We start from the raw sequence: 13,174 nt of genomic DNA, 5'->3' as shown, positions 1-13,174 counted from the left end.
AGAAGGTTTTCCAGAGAGTAAACATAATGGAGGGAAGAAACATTTTAAGATAATTTAGAATCTTGCATTAAGAAAAATTAAGTGTCATATTAGGGGGCGTGCATAAGCGCACAAACATGCCTACCGTCCCTGTCCTATTGTTTCTTTTTTTCTTATATGTATCCATGTATTCATAACTATGTTTATACTTATACCTATTATCTTGTAAGCAATTGGCAAATCAAATAAATAAATTAGCTTGAGTACAGTTTGAAGATTCTCTAAAGATAACAACAATAACACTAGCTGTGGTTTGCTCAATATTATGCAACTTTAATTACATGATGTCTAATTGACCTAGTGGAAGAAAATTAAAACTAACTTGGTTTCTTCCTGAATTTTCTTCCAACAAATTCTTTCTCTCTGTCCTCTTCAGTCTTTTAATCCTTTTCTACTCACATTATTGGAAAACCTGCTTTTGTTTTGAGGATCTTAGTTCTTTTCTTTTTTAAGATCTATTTCCTGATTGACAAAGTTTAAGCAAATACAAAAAGGCAATCTATGAAAATTCATACAAATGCAATCTTTGAGTGTTCTTTTGGTGGGTCTATAGAAACTGAAGTGAAACAAATTGTGGTTAATCATCAAAAGAAACAATCTAGTAATCTGTTGGGTGCAATAATCTCTTATGTGTAAGAATCTGAAAAGGGAACCAAAGAACCAACTTACCCTGATATGGAAGGGAACCAACTTACCCTGATATGGAAAAACCACTAAGCATATAGTAACCAAGACAGCTTGGATCATTTTGGAAGCTGGATTTGGCTGCGGGACAGGAAATCTCTTTCTGCTCTCAAGCCAACCTGAGCAGTTGACTGTGAGAAGCAACTAATGAGTTCTTCAACTTCATTCATGCCTTTATATGAGAAGGTATTTGCTTATGGATTTGCCCAGAATTCAAAGTTATAACAATAATATTGAAGGACAGGTTTGTAGCTGGCTTAGCACATGTCACTCTATGGGAAGAGTTCTTTCAAGGCATGCCCCAAAATAAAAGCCCAAAGGAGGGGATTAATTGGTCACATCAGATCTCTCCCTACCCTGCATGTTAATACAGTTAAATTTAGGTACCCTTGTGCACGGATTTTTAAATGCCAAGCAGACATAGTTTTCATGGTGAGTAATAGGCAATTTTGAGCAATCTAGCATCCTTTCATTATTTTCATTTAGTGCTATTTGCTAATCAGGAAGCTCAACAACCTGACTTGTAGTCTTTGAAAAATGATATTATTGTGGGGAAGACTAAATCCATGTCAATGCATCTACCAAAAGGATCCCTGACTTCACTAGGTAAAGGTTCCCCTGCACATGCATGCTAGTAGTTTCTGGCTCATCTCCATTACAAAGCCAAAGAGCCAATGCTGTCCGAAGATGTCTCCATGGTAATGTCGCTGGCATGACTAAATGATGTATCCCTTGGTGGTGCAAATTTTAGCTGATGGAATATGCATTCAAAGTGAGAATAGTCATCGGAATTGCTTGCCTTCAGAAGCTATAGGTGCTACAGTACTGGAGGTTTTAAAGAAGAGATTAGACATCCCTGAATGGCATAAGGTCACCTAATTGAAAAGGGTGTTTGAATAGATGTCCAAGGTCCCTTCCAATTCTGTTATTCTGTATTTTTAAAGGGTTTTTGAATGGGAATGTTGAGATGAATCACAGGCAAAGGGAAAGAACCTTCTCTTCATTTAGAAACAAGGAGGTATATGAGCCTCTGAAACTGTCATTGGTGGCCAGCTTGTTTTCTTTCAGAATTTCTGCCCTTTCCATCACCAGAAGTCCTCTCTTAAAAGGACACCAAACTAATTAAAATTTCAAAATCTGTCTAGGTGAAGAGCTATAAAAGTAGCCTCAATCCACATCTTATGATGAATTTGACCTTTCTGTTTTAGGGGAGGATAAATGATAAACCAGTATTATTATATATGCATGCCTCTGCAACATAAACTTGCTTTTAAAGTTTTTTTTTTTTAAAAAAATCTTGATTTGATGCAAGTCTTTTAATTCTTCTCTTGTAATAGAAAAAAGGAAGAAAAGATTTCCTATCCATTGCCTTCTTAATAATGACTTATGCAAGGAGCTTTCTAGAAGTGAGAACTTGGTTCCATTTTAGCATGAAGAAAGAATGATGACATTAAAAAGTACAGAATTCCAGGGTTGAGATAATTTTGTTCCATATAGCATCAGCCTCATGAATCCTCAAGTATACTCTTTCTGCTATGTATTCAAAATGGTCAGTGATTTATGTGTGTGTGTGTGTGTGTAGCATGTGTATATATGTGTTATGTATATGTAGACCTATAATTTTATTTTTAATGTAGGCCAGTAAAAATGACAATAAAGGTTATCCTATTTTATTCCTCATATCTTCTACCCAACTGAATAACCTCACACATCCCAATTAATTTGTCTCTTTGTGTCTCTATATCATAATTCACAAGTTGGTAGTCAAGAAAGCTTCTAGATCATCACATATTTCTCCCCTGTACTAACTGTTTTTCATGTCCAGGAGACTCAGATTAATTTTAAATTATTATTGTTTTCTTTTCTATGAATACGGCTACATTTTATTTTTTGCTGCATGTAAAATATGTGATTCTTTAGCTGTATTCATTTAATAATCATAATATTTAATTGTATTAACATTTTATATGGTAGAGCTAGAATATTTTTCTTTTTATGATCGGTCAAGCATAAGAAAGCTTATTGACTGACTGATAATGATAATTAGTTGATAAGCCAATTTTCTGTGTTAATCTTTGTTGTTGTTCACTGCAATAGCAGATGAAAAATTAGTTTCTGACACTTATATCTAACACACTCCCTTATCTAAATTTGTTTCTAATTCTTTAGTTCAATCCAAGTTATTTTTTCCCTCCATCTCTTCTGCCAGATTCTGGGGAATACTAGGCCTTAGGCTTCTGCATCTGTCCTCTTCCTCCATATGGTGTCTCATTTGATAAAATCACCTTTATCTATTTTTTGTCTACCTCTATTATGAAAAGAAAAGTTATACATGCAACTTTTGCTAGAGGAATTCACTAGTGCTAATCAAAGAAATTGCTGTGGCATTTTTCTCTACCTGCTTTTTATTCAAATCGGTGAAAGGACATTTATTTTAGAAATATTTTCAAAGAAAAAATCTATTTTGCATTTAGTGTGCAAAGGGTGTGAGCAAATATTGTGTATTCTGGCATTCTTTTCATATTTTACAATCTTCAAAAATAAAGTTTGGGAGAGAAAAGATATATAGAAAGGAAAAATGGAACACTCATTACCCAATGCAGTCTCCATTTCATTTTTCATTCTTTATTAAATATCCTGGTGATTCTGATTTGTTTTATCTCAAAATGTTATTATCAGGTCAATCTGATTTATTTCCTTCACCACAGCCACACCGCAGCCAAGCACTGCTGCATAGTCTGCATCATACACTGTAATGTATATAGTTCATAATTTTTTTTTACTTTTTATCTTATTTACTTATAATTTTTATGTTACATTTGGTGGTCAATTATTATCTATTGTCTTATGCTAGTAGTTGTTAGGAACAAAATCAAATGATATTGCTTGGTCAAAGAAAGAAACATAAAATGAAAAGTCATCAGTATAATTTAAGAAAATTGTTACATAAGAGCTATAATCATAAATCTCTATTATTCTCTTACATTAATCTGCCATCTTTTCTCCCCTCAGTGTATACTCTGGTTCTCAATTCTGGAGAACCAGTAGTGAAAATTTGGAGTAGTTCAGAGAACTGGCAAATACCACCTTTGACTGGAGAGTATCCTTCCCCTGCCATGCCATCAAGCCATGTCCACAGAACTGGTAGTAAAAAAAAAAATTGAATCCCACCATTGCACAGCACCAATCTTGTGAGCTTGGCTGGGCTGAGAAAAGTAATTGTCCAAAGTCACCCAGCGAGGTACATGGTAACTGGAGACTTAAATATGAGTATCCTGAACCCAATCCAACATCTCAAAAATAATACATTTAAAAATGAATTCGAGATCTAGGCTGGACTCAGCAGGTTTGCAAGGGATTCAAAGCATGCTTGGACCATTCTTCCTTGTTTCACCATAGCCTTTAAAAAAGAACAGCTGAGCAGAGACCATCAAAGAAGTAAATATTTTCTCCAGGGAACTAATATCACTTTTACCCTACTCACCATCTGATAGAAACTTCACTTCAGGTCAAGAAAAAAAAATGAAAATGTTTGTATGGGCACAAGCATTGAAGGTTGCTGACCAAAAGCCCCCTTGAGTCACAGCACCAACAGACCAGAAGGGAATTGTCAGTAAAAAGCTGAAGGCCCCTGTGAGTTCCCACCTGGACAAGAGGATGAGACTTTACTGTACTTGAGAAGAAATGGTTCCTTGCCAAACCACAATATTCCATCACTGGCAGCAGCCATTTCAAATACACTTATAGTATTGTTGCAGTATGATTAAAGTCTTAATTTTCTTGGAATGTAGACATCAAAGAAAGAAGGGCCAGATTAAAGTCTTTAGAACCATGACCTGTCCCGGGAGACCTCTGAATATCAGCATTGTCCAAAATGTACAGTTCCCATCACGCAATTATAGACATATTGTCAGGCACAAATAACTGAAAACAATCACAGGACATAGAATAATGCTGTTAGAAGAGACTTGGGGGTTTTCTAGTCCAACCCGCTGCCCATGGCAGGAGATTCTATACCATTCCAGAAAAAAATAGAGATTCTATACCATTTCTGTTCAATCTATCCTTGAAAACTCCAGTGATGGAGCACCCACTTCCAGAGGCAAACCATTGCATTGACTAATTGTTTTCACTGTCAGGAAATTTCTCTTTAGATATAGGTTGAATCTCTTCTTAATGATCTTCCACATCTTATTTCTTCTCCTGCTCTCAAGTGCTTTGGAGAATAAGTTGACTCCATATCCTCTGTGATTGCTGCTTAAATCCTGGAAGACTGCTATCATATCATCCCTAATTCATCTCTTCATTAAAGCAGACAGGCCTATTTTCTTCAGTCATTCATCATATGATTTAGCCTCTATATTTATGCATTTGGCTTTTCTTTGCTAGGTGTAGGAAATTATTTGCTTACCACCGAATTGCATTTTGTTGGATAGGGCCCAGTGTTCAAGTCTTTCAAGGCCATTATGAATCTTGAGCCTATATGCAAAACTGCTTGCTATTTCCCCCCATCCATCAGGTGGTGGTACTGTCTATTTCACATTGTTCTATCTTGCCACTTAGTCACTTCATTAAAGAAATAAATAATGTTGATCTGGGATGGTGTTTTTGACAAGGTCATGCTGGCTTCTATTAATTGTGGAGGTAACTAGAGAGTCAGCTAAAGTGGACTTAATTCTTAATAATAATAACATAACAACAAAGTTGGAAGGGTCCTTGTAGGTCATCTATAAGTTGCAGGGACTTTGGCAGAGAGTGACCATATCATATCAGAATTCAACATAATGCAGGCACAATTAATTAAATAGAGCTGTTGAGTTCAAAGCACAGAAAAGTTTATTCTTGCCTCCTATGCAAAGAATGTAGTCAGCTTATGGTCAGTAGTACATTGGCTTTTGATTAGGGTCAATGGAATTTGCAGAGATGGACTTGAGTCTATTGTGGCAACACAATGACTCCAAACTGATGACATGCTTAACTCCACACTCTGGCTTTATCCACTTTAGTCCAACATCTAAATGAAATATGGCCAAATGTTTTGTTCTTGATTTCTGGGGGTTTTATTTAGATTTCCCCCCTTTATTATTTTTATAAATTAGTTAACAAGTGCACATACCTAAATAGTTGTGCCTCCTGCTATTTAAACCAACAACAATGCCATGATTTCAGTTAGGCTGAAAGAGAATGACTGGCTCAAAGTCACCCACAGTTGGCTTTCATACCTAAGGAAGGACTAGAACTCACTGACTCCTGGTCATTGGCCCAAAATGACCAGCCAATTTCATGCCTAAGGTGAGACTGAGACTCACAGTCTTCATGTTTCCAGAGCAAGCATCCTAACCATTACACCAAAATGGCTCTTTGTTACTCCATTTCTTATTCGTTTTGCTAATGAATTTGTCCCCCAATTCTAACCACCACTGACAGTGATTTTCCATTTTTGTACTGCAACTATAGGCATCGGCAGAGAGAGTTAGTAAGAGTGTCAAGATGGTAGCCACAAAGCCCTGTGTCTTTTGTATATGCAGGTGAAATGTGTGTGTCCTTGAATGCCACTAATTCTTATTTTACATAAGCCGTACAAATGATATTATGAAGATCAACTGGGAGTAACATTGCACAAATAATGGCCAAGCCACTCATAAATGAGTGGTTTCACAGGGGCATTCTGTTCTCTCCCTCTCCCCCTCCCCCTCTCTCTCTAATTTATCTATTTATCTCTTGTTTTCTAATATTGTTATATGGTGTCTCCAGACAAGCTGGGGCTAGCATACTTCCAATAAATAAATAAAATAAATAAATATTCTTTCTTTCTCTTCATATAGAAGACAAAGAGTAGAACATTCTTGCCAGACTTATGAACAATTGTTGCAGCAGTGGAGATTATGTTGAAATCAAGTTTTGATATTTGGTAAAAAAAAAACATTGCAAAGATTTTTATTTCATATACTATTCCATGATCTAATTTGGTATGCCTTGTGAATATATTATTTGAAGTGAAAGTTGAGATTAAATTAATTAGGCAAAATGTTTCTCTAACATGTTGTGTCCTCTGATTTAGGGACCTCTCCCTTTTTTATGAGTTGCAAATTGCATGATAGCCTTCTTAAAACGGAAGTCTTCTAATTCATAGAAAACCTGAGAATTTATCTTACCTAGTGAGACGTCTAATTCAGTTACTTTGCTCATAAACAGGATGAAGAAATTGAAGAGGTGATTTTGAAGCAGTCAATGAAATTCCATCCTGCAAGAATTAGAACAGACAACGTGGTTCCCCCGAATATATAATTCAAGATTGGAATTTGCCACTGTGAGAGGTGGCACTGGCTACTAGTTTGTCTGGCTTCATAAAACATAGAATCATCATTTATTTCTGAACTTTGTGGTTGTCCACCTTCCAAGCTGCCTGCATATTTTAAAAGAGTAGACACCCTTCATTTACCACAGGGGCTCACAAGACAACATCAGAAGAAAAATCCATGCTTTCACTCTTTTGCCTTATGAATGGCCTTGTCCATATAGCCTTACCTGGCACTGTCCATTTTTACCTTTACAAAACTTTCACATGCCTTGAGATGTTGTTTTGCTGGTCTTCCTCATTATGGCATTACACATCAAATCTTCATTATGTTTGTCATAATGATCTTTTAATCTAATCAGTAACAAGTACACCAAGTACAAAAACTAGCACAGTAAATCACATCCGTGTCAAGAAATTGTAATAATAAACATATACTCTGACATTTAGACTTTCTCATGGCAGGGATTAGGAAATAATAAGAAAACATATACCCTAATCATTACTGCAAAAAAACTCTTTGGCAAAATGAAGACACTAAAACCCTTATTGATATTTTACTGCTGTCCTAGTCTAGACAAGGTGATGGATTTTTCCACTGTGGCATTGGTTTTACAGTTCTTACAGTTTTATCTAATGGCACAGCTTCTGTTCAAAAAATAATAATCCTAAACTTCACAGCATCACTAAACTCATTTCAAGATTTTAGTGTTCATAATTATGATTTCACGTTAGTGTTCTTAAGATAGATCTTCAGATTTCAGCATTTTTTTTAAAGAGTATGTATGTAAAAGAGTATGTATGCAGTTTACTTTGAATTCTGAATTCATGAGCACTCTTCTTACACTTGGAACTAGCAAGCATCCTGTTGCCAAACATTGTCCATCTCCCACACTCTACACTGGGCTACCCTTGATGACTATTTGGAAGCTACAGTTGGTCTAGGATGCAGTGACACCAACACTTTTGGAGACCCCTTGGGTGGCACATGGGTGCAATACATCTTTTTCCCCCCTGCAAAGTTTGGGTGGTTTAGGGGCTATAATTTACCAGTCCAAAACTTACAGGATCAGCTGATTGGTAAGAAACCAGTCATGAGTTTCTTTCTGTCATTAATGGAAAGCAATCACATAACCTGATTTATGCTATCCACCTGATTAATGGCATAACTGAGAATACATCACCAGTTTCCCAGTTCCAATGGCAATAAGAAACCAATAATCTTCAAGTGATGACTGGGAAGCTGGAGGAAGATCCATAATTCCCAGGGCTGCCTCTCAAAATTGGTGGAGAGATGACAAGAATGAGACTGAAGTCTATGCCAAGATGACTTTTGCATATATGAAGTTGAACAAAGATATGCTTATTGAATAGGAGACCATTCTATCAGTGTCCAACTTCCAATCTAGCAAGCCATGTGGCTTCCAGAGGAAAGTGTAAGGATTGCCAGTCAGCTGCCACTGAGAGGAGGAAGCATAGCATAGCAACTAAGGTGCTGAGTTTGGATTGGCTTGATCCAACTCTTAGCTTTTTCTGCAACCATGGATCACTATTAGCTGATTGCTCTCTTACTCCAATCTCTCTCAAGTGGTAATTATTGTAGAGATATAAAATGAGAAGGACCAGCCTCCTCCTGTGCTCTGACTTGAGCTACAAGAGAAAATGCATAATAAATCAATCATCTCAGATCAATGGGATTGGTCCACCCCACCCATGTTGGCAGAGGGGGATGGATGCTGCCTAGAAGAAGAGCCTTTTCTGCCCTGGCTCCTGCCCTTTGGGATATTCTCCCACTGGAGGTGAGATCTCTACCCTCCTTTTTGGCCTCCTCCTCCTCCTCCTCCTCCTCCTCCTCCTCCTCCTCCCCTCCTCCTCCTCCTCCTCCTCCTCCTCCTCCTCCTCCTCCTCCTTCTTTTGTGCAATTTCCATTATTATATATAAAATTTTCATATCCTCAATGGCAGTGTACTGTCTGATTACAATTTCTATTTAAATACAAACAACAACCCTTATACACACATTAATTATAGTCATTATTCACTCAATCTATTCACCATAATCTTCACTTATCCTTGTTAAACAGTTTCCATTATTTAATTAAACATTCTGTTCAGTTTTACCATATAATTAATTAATATCACATAAAATCACATTTATCACCATTATCCTCCATATCTAATAATCACATTTCCTTATCCTGTTTATTCAACATTCATTATTTAGTTATATATTTACTTCATTTTTATTTACATATCCTCCTTGATTTTAATTTTCTAACTTCTGCTTCCATTTTCTAACCACTGATAAAATAGTTCCCAACTTAAAAAGTATTCCATGTCCTTCTTACCCTGGATCTCCAAAGTTAATCTATTCATTTCAGCACAATCTAATATTTTTTTTATTACATTTTCCTCTGTAGGTATATTTACATTTTTCCAATTTTGTGCCTACACAATTCTCACTGTTGTTATCATATATAAAATTAAATATGTGATTCTTTTATTATATTTTTCCAGTAAAATATGCAACAAAAACATTTCTGGTTTTAAGTCTATTTGTTGTTTTGTCATTCCTTCTAGCCACTGTTTTATTTTTGTCCAATAATTTTTTGCCCTCAGGCAAGTCCACCGCATATGATAGTAAAAATCCAGTATCGGTTTATATTTCCAACATTTGGGAGATACATTTTAAAACATCTTTGCCATCCTTGCTGGGGGCAAATGCCACCTATAAAACATTTTGTACATATTTTTTTATAAGCTGGTCTATTTCTAAAGGTTCTTTATAGAATCCATACATTTCTGCATCTTTATTTTATCTTGATTGTATTTGGATGAATGGCCACCAAATCAATTCCTTGGTTTTCCAGTTTCTGCCTGAAAAGCTCTGCAGGCTTTTCAGGATGAAAAATGGACCAGAAATACAGGAAGTGACAAAACAGGCCTATTTTTTGCCCTGCAAAGCCTGCAGAGGCTTTCCTCAAGCCTCTGGCAGGCCGAAAAAGGCCTGAAAATCAGCTGGGAAATGCGCACATGCGCAGTGAGGTAAGTTTGCCTGGGGCTCGTGTGCCCGCACAAATGGCTCTGTGTGCCACCTGTGGCATGCGTGCCATCGGTTCACCATCATGGATATATTGTGTTCTTCTAAGGTCAATACTCTTTTATTCCTCAGATTTACCCATTCTTTCACCCATGTAAGTACTGAGGCCTGGTAATAGAGCTCCCAATCTGGTAACCCAAATGCCCCCCTTGTTTTTAGCTTCTTGTATCATTTTCAGTTTTATTCTTGCTTTTTTCTCTTGCCAAATGAACTTTAAGATCAATTTGTTTAAATCCTCAAATAACTTTTTGTTTTCAATTTTTATCAGAATTGTTTGAAACAGGAATAGTAATTTCGGTAATATGTTCATTTTTATTGTAGCAATTCTTCCTACCATCAATAACTGTAGGTTTTTCCATTTTTCCAAATCTAACTTTATTTGTTGTACTAGTTTAAAATAATTATCTTCTCTGATAGTAACATATCTTGCTGTTAACCAAATTCCTAAATATTTTACCTCTTTAGTTATCTGATAGCCCATTTTTTTCCGTCAATTCATTTTTCTGTTTATTTGTAAGATTCTTTACAACATTTTGGTTTTTTGTTTGTTTATTTTTAATCCTGCTACTTCACCATATTCCTCTATTCTTTTTAATAACTTAGGTCCTGTTTCTAATGGTTCTTCTAGTATAAATACTAGATCATCCACAAATGCCTGCAATTTATAGTTTTCTATTTTTATTTCCATATCTGTTATTTCTGAATCTTGTCTGATCTTTTTGGTCAAAACTTCAAAGTCAGAATAACTGAATAAATAATAAAGGGGACAGAGGGCATTCTTGTCTTGTACCTTTGCTAATGTTAACATCCTCTATCATATCCCCACTTACTATCACATTTGCCGTTTCTTTAGAATGTATTGCCTTGATCATATTTATAAATTTATTGCCAAAGTCCATACATTTTAATTGAGATATCATGAATTGCCAATTCAAATTATCAAAGTTTTTTTGTGTATCTAGGAAAATCATCGCCAACTGTTTTTCAAAGTGTACTTCATAATATTCCAATATATTCAAAATAATTCTCATTATTTTTAATTTGTCTTTTAGGTAGAAAGCCGTTCTGATCTGGATGTATACATTCATTCAGAAGTCTTTTCAATCTCTCTGCTATTATTGAGGCATATATTTTATAGTCTACATTTAATAATTATACTGGTCTATAGTTTTTTATCTATTGTAAGTCTGAATCTTCTTTTGGTATTAAAGTAGTTTTTTGCTTCTGACCAAGTTTTAAGGGAGGTTGGTGTTTAACAAAGCTTCATTATAGACATCCAACACTGACAGCTCTAATGTATCTTGTAAATGTTTATAAAGTTTGGCCAGTAGCCCACCTGGTCTAGATGTTTTATTGTTTTATTGTCTTTTAATTGCTTCTGTTAATTCCATCATCATTATTCTTTCAATTGCATCGCTTACGCTATTTCTTGTATCTTAGGTAATGCAGAGAAAGCTCCAAGTATTGTTTTATCCTGTCTTCTGGTACTTTTTCTAGACTATAAAGTTTTCCATGGAATTCCTGGATTATTTTCTTTTTAATCTTCATTTTGGTGGTGGAGGATCCCCTCCTCATTCTAACAGTTTATGTATCATTTTCTTCTCTCTCTTTTTTTTTCAGCTTATACGCTAGCCATCTTCTTGGGTTATTTGCATTTTCAAAAAAGTTTTGTTTTGCAATTTTAATTTTTTGTGCCATTTCTTCTTTTTCCATTTAATTTAATTTGTGTTTTGTTAATTCCATTTTTTTTCTTTTATGATGCTCTTTTGTGGGGTTTTCTGCTGTTTATTTATTTATTTATTTATTTATTTATTTATTTATTTGATTTGCCAATTGTTTACAAGATAATAAGTATAAGTGTATACATAGTTGTGAATACATGAAATGGGTACATATAAGAAAAATAAAAGAGGAATAAGAGAAACAATAGGACAGGGACGGTAGGCACGTTGGTGCGCTTATGCACGCCCCTACAGACCTCTTAGGAAAGGGGTGAGGTCAATCTGTTCTATCTCCAGCTTTTTAAGATCTTCTTGTAGTATTTTTGTTGTTTCTTTTTGTTGTTGTTGTTGTTTTTTTGATATATATATATATATATATATATATATATATATACACACACACACACACACACACACACACACACACATACATACATACAGTATATTATGGCTAATCCTTGCATATATGTCTTGGCCATATCCCACACATTTTCTCTTTAGCCTTCTATAAGGCCCTGAAAACCTGGCTTTGCCACCTGGCCTGAGGCCCCAACTGGAGTTCCCCTTTCTGGAGGTGGCTGTTGGATTGGGAAAGACCTCCGTCTTTCCTTGTGTACTTAGTGTTCCCCTCCTCTCCATCTGTTAACAATATTATTATTCACCACAACTAGCCTTGTGGTGCGACTGGAACAATCTTGAATTAAGCACACTAAGTCTACTATGCTAACACCTCTTACAATACTAGACAACACAGTATCAACAATAGAGATCTTCAAGTTTCTAGGTTCTATCTTATCTCAAGACTTAAAATGGACACCTAACATCAAAAACTTCTTTTAAAAAAAACCACAACAAATAATGTTCCTTCTGCACCAACTCAGAAAGCTCAAACTGCCCAAGGAGCTGCCAATACAGTTTTACAGAGGAATTATTGAGTCTGTCATCTGTACCTCTATAACTGTCTGGTTTGGTTCTGCAACCCAACAAGACAGACACAGATTTCAAAGGATAATTAGGACTGCAGAAAAAACAATTACTACCAACCTGCCTTCCACTGAGTACCTGTATACTGCACTAGTCAAAAAGAGGGCTATGAAAATATTTACAGACCCCTCGCATCCCGGACGTAAATTGTTTTAACTTCAACCCTCAAAATGATGCTATAGGGCACTGCACACCAGAACAATTAGACACAAGGACAGTTCCCCCCCGCCCATGACATCCCTCTGCTAAACAACTAATTCCCACAACACTGTCAAACTATTTAGTAAGGCTGTATTCTTCTTCTTCTTCTCATCTTTCTTATTACCTATCGCCTTTTCTACTTATAAGT

The 13,174-nt window shown here is 35.7% G+C and overlaps 1 protein-coding gene across 1 annotated transcript in view; it reads right to left on the bottom strand.

The window, feature by feature from the left end:
* Positions 1 to 910, bottom strand: part of LOC113420980 (zinc metalloproteinase-disintegrin-like NaMP) — a 28,450-nt gene extending 27,540 nt beyond the window's left edge. The window contains exon 1 of the mRNA XM_026681161.2: positions 735 to 910. Within this exon, the coding sequence (XP_026536946.2) occupies positions 735 to 786 (52 nt within the window). The 5' untranslated portion in view covers positions 787 to 910. The remainder of the gene's footprint in view (positions 1 to 734) is intronic.
* Positions 911 to 13,174: the final 12,264 nt, after the last annotated feature.

This window comes from Notechis scutatus, chromosome 7, assembly GCF_049901735.1.
Source record: "Notechis scutatus isolate UNSWTSFEM ecotype Mainland chromosome 7, rNotScu1.2, whole genome shotgun sequence".
In the NCBI taxonomy this organism is placed as follows: domain Eukaryota; kingdom Metazoa; phylum Chordata; class Lepidosauria; order Squamata; family Elapidae; genus Notechis; species Notechis scutatus.
This window is presented reverse-complemented; position numbering and strand designations above follow the sequence as displayed.